The sequence below is a fragment of the Lactuca virosa genome, chromosome 9 (genome assembly GCF_052849685.1).
Source record: "Lactuca virosa cultivar CGN04683 chromosome 9, Lactuca_virosa_CGN04683_v6, whole genome shotgun sequence".
Taxonomy (NCBI): Eukaryota; Viridiplantae; Streptophyta; class Magnoliopsida; order Asterales; family Asteraceae; genus Lactuca; species Lactuca virosa.
The window spans coordinates 162,908,888-162,916,277 of NC_136434.1; the positions used below are offsets into that span (position 1 = coordinate 162,908,888).

The 7,390-nt window shown below is 33.3% G+C and overlaps 1 protein-coding gene across 4 annotated transcripts; it reads left to right on the forward strand.

The window, feature by feature from the left end:
• Window positions 1-2,304: 2,304 nt before the first annotated feature.
• On the forward strand, window positions 2,305-6,737 carry AT-IE (histidine biosynthesis bifunctional protein (HISIE)). 4 transcript variants are annotated; one of them, XM_079074134.1, is made up of 7 exons: window positions 2,305-2,421; window positions 2,498-2,861; window positions 3,177-3,358; window positions 4,366-4,620; window positions 5,835-5,933; window positions 6,016-6,170; window positions 6,245-6,737. In XM_079074134.1, exons 2-7 carry the CDS (start codon window positions 2,756-2,758, stop codon window positions 6,453-6,455), a joined length of 1,008 nt encoding a protein of 335 aa, XP_078930260.1. In that variant the 5' UTR covers window positions 2,305-2,421; window positions 2,498-2,755; the 3' UTR covers window positions 6,456-6,737. The 4 variants fall into 4 exon arrangements, with proteins under 4 accessions (XP_078930260.1, XP_078930261.1, XP_078930262.1 ...); XM_079074135.1 differs by having other exon boundaries at window positions 4,375-4,620; XM_079074136.1 differs by lacking the exon at window positions 2,498-2,861.
• Window positions 6,738-7,390: the final 653 nt, after the last annotated feature.

The following is a 7,390-nucleotide window of genomic DNA, read 5'->3' on the forward strand; positions in this document are numbered from 1 at the left end:
TCATAGGCTATCATAATAACAGACAAGCCGATTCAACAGATCAAATAGCATAGCAATGTCCTAAAGCCAGGACACCGACCTCCCCAGGTCATGACATAGCATAATCCTATAACTAGGATGTCGACCGAACCAGATCACTAAGCATAAGCATATCACCATCCTAACTAACAGGATGCGAAACAATACACATATCATGTAATAATCCAAATACAAATCCATAAGGGCCGGCCTTGGTGCCTTAGACCCTGTTGATATAGTGAGGATAACTCACCTCGCAACTGTCGTCTGAAACTAGAAAGCTCAACTCCCGGATCACCAACACGAACCCACCACCTATAGTTACCATAAAAACCCTTTTCATAAATCTTCCAATTACCAGAATACCCTCAGAAGTCAACTGGTCAACTCTTGGTCAAAGCCAAAGTCCATAGTCAAAGTCAACAGTCCATGTTGACTCGACTCGTCGAGTGCAGATCACCGACTCGTCGAGTCCTTCCTGAACTCGAGAAGTCGTGAAATCCTTGATTAGCTCGTCGAGTTCCCCTTTAACTCGCCGAGTTTATACGTGTCCAAGAATTGGGAGAAACCCTAGCCGACTCGCCGAGTCTTCGAACGACTCGCCGAGTTCAAGGCAATCTTCAACGGACTCGCCGAGTTGTTCATCCAACTCGTCGAGTACATGGCCATCTTCATGTGGCTCGCCGAGTTGACTATGCAACTCGCCGAGTCTTTTCATACCTTCATCCATGCAGACCCTTTTTAAGCCATGCCAAGGTTCCAGATTACAGATCCAAGCTTCCAAGGCATGTTTCTCACGTAAAGTTGCAAACTTTACACGCATGCAAGGCCCTAAAGGCTTTAAATGACCAATCTAAGCTTCTAATGGAGCTTTACACCTTAGGGGGGGTCTCATCCTTGCAAGAACTGGAGACTTTATGGACTTAGAAGTTCAAGGGAGTTCAGTTCTGAAGTTACAACCTCATATATTGGCTTATACACAAGAATAGCTTCCAAACATACTATGAAAACCCTAGAATTTGTCCAAAAGGGGATCTAGAAATGAAATGAGGCCAGGGTAACGATTTATACCTTGCAGAAGATGCCAAATAAGATAGATTTCAGATCCCACAAGCTCCTTGCTTCTGAATACTCGATCTCCAAGCTCCCTTCTCCACAAAATCCTCTTCCAAGCTCAACAATACACAAATGGAACACACACACTCGATTAGGGTTTTAGAGGGACAAGAAGCAGTAAAGGGGAGGCTGAGGGAGGCCAATGATCCTTTAAATAGGATGAAAAACCCCGGGATTTAGGGTTTCATCTGCCAGCTCCTACTCGTCGAGTCCCTTCTTAGACTCGACGAGTAGGTCATTAAAATACGTGGACCAACCCGCTGCTACTCGACGAGTAGGGCAATCAACTCGTCGAGTAGCCCTTGAAATCAAGAAACTCACATATTAAATCAATACCTGAGAATCGGGGCGTTACAATTGATATAACATTGACAATGTTTTTGGTAAACTATTTTACAAGTTACTTAATTAAAAATGAAATTTTTGGCATTGAAAATTGGGATGTTACACTAATGGTGTATAGACCTTCTCATCGCGTCAACTCAAGTAAAAGTCCTATTAAATTATATAGAATATAAATGTTCATCTATCATGCATTTCTACCTGGAAAAGCATATTTATATTGTTTTCATAATATATTATTAAATTAATAGGATGTGCAATTAACTTGATTAAATTATAAGTAATTGATATAACTAATATGATCATTTAAGTTATAAAAAGAATCTAAAAGTGTTTGTGATTGCTTATTTTATATAATAAATCATTTTTATAGAAGTACTTATTAAGTTATGCAATGATTATATATATATATATATATATATATATATATATATATATATATATATATATATATTAAAATGTTTGGATTATCTTAGACAAAAATTATAAATTGATATTTTTTAAAGTGTTTGGTTAATTTATATATTAAAATGACAAAAAAAAATACAGATATATATATATATATATATATATATATATATATAAAAGGATCTCCTTATTATTTTCTTTTCAACTTAACAAGAAAATATCACTTTTTAAAACTAGTAAAAACCTATTTTAGAAAATATTTATTAACTTTTCAAACATTTTTTGTTGATTTTTTTAAAAACTAAAAAATCAATAAATATTTTTCAAATTAAATCCCAAACACCCTCTCAAATAAAATCATCCGCTATATTGCAAATAACTTTTGTGATATTGATTTATTTATTTTTCATTTCGCGATAAACATATATCCTGTCCAAACCAGTCTTTCTCCACTCCACTTTGCCCTACTCACCCGTTTCCCCCTTCCCAGCTGAGCCTGTGCTATCAGTCAAAGCTCTCTCTCTCTCTCTCTCTCAGGTACGTGGCACAAACTCATCTCTCCCGCGAACAAACCTTGTAAGAATTTGATTTTGAGCCCTATGTTTTCTTGTAGATTTTGTCCCTTAATGTTGCGTCATCGATGATGTAGAATCTCATTTTGAGGACCTGAATCATCTCATCCGCGTGTCTCTTCTATATCTTTATTTGATTTGAACATGCATTGAATTGCAAATTCTTGTTATTTGATATGGATGTAACATGCATCCTGACAAAATCGAGCAGATGCATTTTAGCATTCCGTGATGAATGGATTTGACTTGTCCGAGTTCACACGCTGTTTTCAAATAAGTTTTTTTGAAATGAAACTGCTATGCATGCTGTTTGCGAATTGGAAGCATCAACGTCAGTGTATTGGTATTGTTGTACCTGTTACTCCGTCTGTGAAAGAACTAAGAAGGAGACTATTCCTTTTCAAAGTTAAGATATATAGTTCAAATCCTGTATGGATCTTCCTTTGAGATTACATTTATGTCAATTTTGAGGCTAAAACGAAACTTTCTGAACATTCAGAAGTTGAAATGTGGATTTCTTTTAAGATGGATGTGTGGAGTTTTGTACAGATATTATCCAAAATCGTACTGTAGCTTCTTTTCTTAACAAATGACATTTTTTATTTGTGTTTGGTGTTACACTTGTCCTCTTGATTTGGATTTAGGGGCGAATTGATTATTATCAAGATTCAAGCCCCCTTTTTCCCACCTTTTCTTTATTTAGTTCACATTTTTCTTTAGGTGCTATATTTCCTATGGCGTTTGCAAATTTTCATGGACTTAGAGCTCTGCAAATTTCTTCACGAGAAACCATTTTCAACCATGGAAGCTGCCACACACGAACTGATACATCCAACAGTAGATGTTTTGCTGTCAAGGCTTGCAGTAAGAAACCTGATCAAAACATTCATCTTGAATCTAAGGTAAATTTATATGAAGCTCTGTACTCCATTATACTTTTCTGTGATTACAGATTCTCGTATCCTAGCTGTTCTCTGCATATTTAACATTATCTCAGTTTGATCTGAAGGTCTATATAGTTGTATATTGAGTATTGACAATACCTTAATTGGAAAAAAAATACATAGTTGAAAATTAGCAACTAACAATGCATTTGTCATGTTTAATTGCAAATTTGCAATGTAGATTAACATGTTCTCCTCAAATTGCATCATTGAATGGCCAATAACCAAAAGGGGCAGTGAATTAGTAATTAATTCGTTATTTCAATTTGTCCATATGGATAACCTTCTTTTCTCCTATAAACAAAGACCTTTTTTGATTTAACAAAGAACATTCTCTATATATGAGTTCATTTACCAATTTTCTCTTAATGATACTCGAATAAGCTCAAACATCTAGTTAGTGATACATCCCTCAAAAAATTGCAACATATGGTTCAAATGAAGTTTTCAGCTTTTATCATATGTCCCAAATACCCTTTATAAATCCCACCAATTGTAAAGTTACCAATGGATCTATGTGTAAATTTTACATCAAATTTTACAAGGAAACGTTTGAATTGGCATCCCAAAATGGATTAAACAGAATGGAGAGAGTAGATATTGCTATTACTTATTACTTCCCTTGGCTAACTTATTTGCATGCAATATATAAGAATGTTGTTTAACTATTGTCAAATGTCTAAACTACCCTTCAACCAAAGACAAAATAGGTTCAACTTACGGATCCAATCGATGCAATTGCAATCATGAATTCATGATCCTATTTAATGTCTTTTAGTAATTCAATACTTCCGTATATTTTTGTGCCAAATTGAAAATAAGTCAACTATTGTATCTTTTTTAGCATTAAGATCTTGACAATTGACATCTTCTTCATTTACTTGATGTTATGTTAGGTATTTGAAAGTTTGAAGTTATTATTATATAATATGAAAAGCATGAAATTAAAGTTATGTTAACAAAAGCAATTTCAGTTAAATTCGGTGTTGGACAGTGTGAAATGGGATGAAAAGGGTTTGGCTGTGGCTATAGCTCAAAATGTTGATTCAGGGGCAATTTTAATGCAAGGATTTGCCAACAGGGATGCACTTGCTACTACAATTGCTTCCAAAAAAGCAACTTTTTATAGCAGATCAAGATCATCATTGTGGATAAAAGGAGAAACTTCCCTTAATTTCATCAATGTTCATGATATCTTCCTTGATTGTGATCGTGATTCTGTAAGTTCTTTTCTTTCAATGCAACTAATAGCAATCTACTTTCTTTAATTCATTTGTTTATTACTATAAGTTTATTTCTTTCTATTACAACATTCTACTTAGAAAATTTTATGCAATTATATAAATTTCATTCAAATACAAAGCAATCTTCAATGTTATAATTCGATAGATCTTTCAATGTATAGTGTCCTATAAGAAGTTTCTTCAACCTGTAAGGGTTAATATCATAAAAGACCCTATGCTTTGGGCTTTTTTCTGGATTAAACCTCAACTTTACCTTTTTCCTAAAAAGACCTTGCATTTTCCATTTTTTTCGATTTGGTCCTTTTAGCAGGTTTACTGTTAAAACTTTGGTTTTGGACAAAAACAAATTCTAGAAAAACGGACATTTTTTTTTCGAAAGAACTCATTTTTTTTTTAAAGAAAAAACCTCACATTTGACAAAAAATATTGGGTTAATCTCAAAAAAGACCTTATATTTTGTGTTTTTTCCGGATTAAACCTCAAATTTATTTTTTGCTTGAAAAAAACTTTGTATTTTTTCATTTTTCCTGATTTGGCCCTTTTAGTCATTTTTTGCCGAAAAAAAATTGTAAAATGTGAGGGTTTTTACGAGAAAAACTAAAAAAGTTGGAGGGTTTATTTGGAAGCATTTAGAAGGTTGAAGGTTTTTTTCAGAAAAAAATAAAAAGTTGAGGGCTTTTTTCGGATAAAATAAAAAAATACAAGGTCTTTTTCAGACAAAAATAATAAATTCGAGGTTTAATCCAGAAAAAACACAAAATATAAGGTCTTTTTTTTAGATTTACCCAAAAATATTTTGGAAAAAATGGTAAAAATCTGAGGGTTTTTCCGGAAAAATAAAAGTTGAGGGTTTTTTCCTGGAAAATTTTATCTAAGGACTGGAAGATTACCGGTAAAAGGGCCAAATGTAAAAAATGGAAAAATGCAAGGGCTTTTTTAAGAAAAAAAATAAAGTTAGAGGTTTAATCTTGAAAAAACCCCAAAACATAGGGTCTTTTATGCTATTAACCCAAAGTACAATTCCATAAGTAGTTAAATTTTTCAAAGTAAATTACCTTGATTAGAAAAAAAAAAAAAAAACTGGAACTACAATGCTATAATAGAAAAAGAAACAAAAGCAGGATGCTATAATATTCTTTTATTAGTCTTTATTTTTTTTTATTAAAAAAAAAATAATAACATTTTTTCAGATTATATATCTCGGAAAGCCTGATGGGCCCACCTGTCACACTGGAGCTGAAACTTGCTATTACACATCCGTTTTCGATGCCTTAGATGATCAACCACAGGTGATTCCCATTATTACTTCCTTTTTTTACCCTTGAGTAGCAATTCCTTTTATTTAATTTTTTAATTTTTGATTATGTTAAGGTTGAAGAAAACAATAAACTGGCATTAACAACATTGTACTCATTGGAATCCACACTTTCTAGAAGAAAGGAAGAACTTTCATCTCCTCAACAAGGCAAACCATCTTGGACAAAACGTTTGTTGCTTGATGACAAATTATTATGCAAAAAAATCCGGTATGTTCTTTTCTATTTATTCATCAAAAAATACACTATTACTCACCCATGTAAAATGACCATTTTGCCCTTAGGGAAGAAGCAGATGAGTTTTGCAGAACACTGGAGGAAAACGAAGATGAATCACGAACTGTGTCAGAGATGGCAGATGTGTTGTATCATGAAATGGTGTTATTAATTCGCAGAGGATTAAAATTTGAAGATGTTCTTGAGGTTCTTAGATGCAGATTTACTCAATCAGGGATCGAAGAAAAAAATAACCGAAAACCAAAAATCATCAACTGATCTTATGATCTGATTCATATTAATTGCTGCATTTTGTAGCTTAAATGTATTTGACGTTTTTTTTTTTAAATGTTAAGATTGTTATAAGATTTGGAGTTAAGTTGATCAAACTTGTGTTTTATTTAGGCTTTGTTCGGCCTGAAAAACTAGCTGATAGCTGAAGATTTGATGTTTTTCTTGTTTTTGTGAAAAGACTATTTTATTGTGATTGGAGGGTGTGAAATGACAGTTTTGGATTGTTGATGATTCCCCATACAAATTGGGACACCATCTCCTTGAATAGTTCTTCGTTCTCTTGATAATTTTGTTGTGAATGAATAATGATATGATGTTTTTGTATATGATTGTGAGGTTTTATGATAAGGCTATTTGGAGTGGAAGGAGAAACTCACGCGTGAGGTTGACGTGTTTGGCCAAAGGACGTGTGAACACCGCCCCAATGGTTGGTGAGTTGGGTGTGATGGTTTCATGAAGACGGACGCTCACGAGGGTTTTGATTGGCTGAATTGTTTTTTGACTTCTGCTGACCGTTGGACTATTAAAAAAAATTCTTTTTCAATTTTAAATTTAATCTCTCTATATATACATACACTCTACACATTTTTTTTTACATCTAAACACACTTTCAAAAAAATGAATAATTTTTTTGGTTCTACTTCATCCGATGATGATGATTCTGATGACAAGTTGATTTTGCACATGCTGTTGTTCGCGGCACAATACATGGTACGTGAGAGGCGAAAGTTCAAATATCTAGAAGCATAGAAAATGGATCAATCGGGATTGTATCGTGGCAAATGAACTTTTGGTACGTATTTTGCCCCTGATAGTTTATATCATCTATCGAAATTCGAAGAACGTTTTCGTATTAGTAGAAATTTATTCTTATGTATAGCTAGAGATTTGGAAAATAATTATGAGTATTCCAATTGAGA

Coding starts and splice junctions, on each gene's coding strand:
- AT-IE (XM_079074134.1), top strand. CDS start 2,756: ATGCATGCTGTTTGCGAATTGGAAGCATCAACGTCAGTGTATTGGTAT. Junction 3,359..4,365: donor ACATTCATCTTGAATCTAAG/GTAAATTTATAT, acceptor TGTTAACAAAAG/CAATTTCAGTTAAATTCGGT. Junction 4,621..5,834: donor TTGATTGTGATCGTGATTCT/GTAAGTTCTTTT, acceptor ACATTTTTTCAG/ATTATATATCTCGGAAAGCC.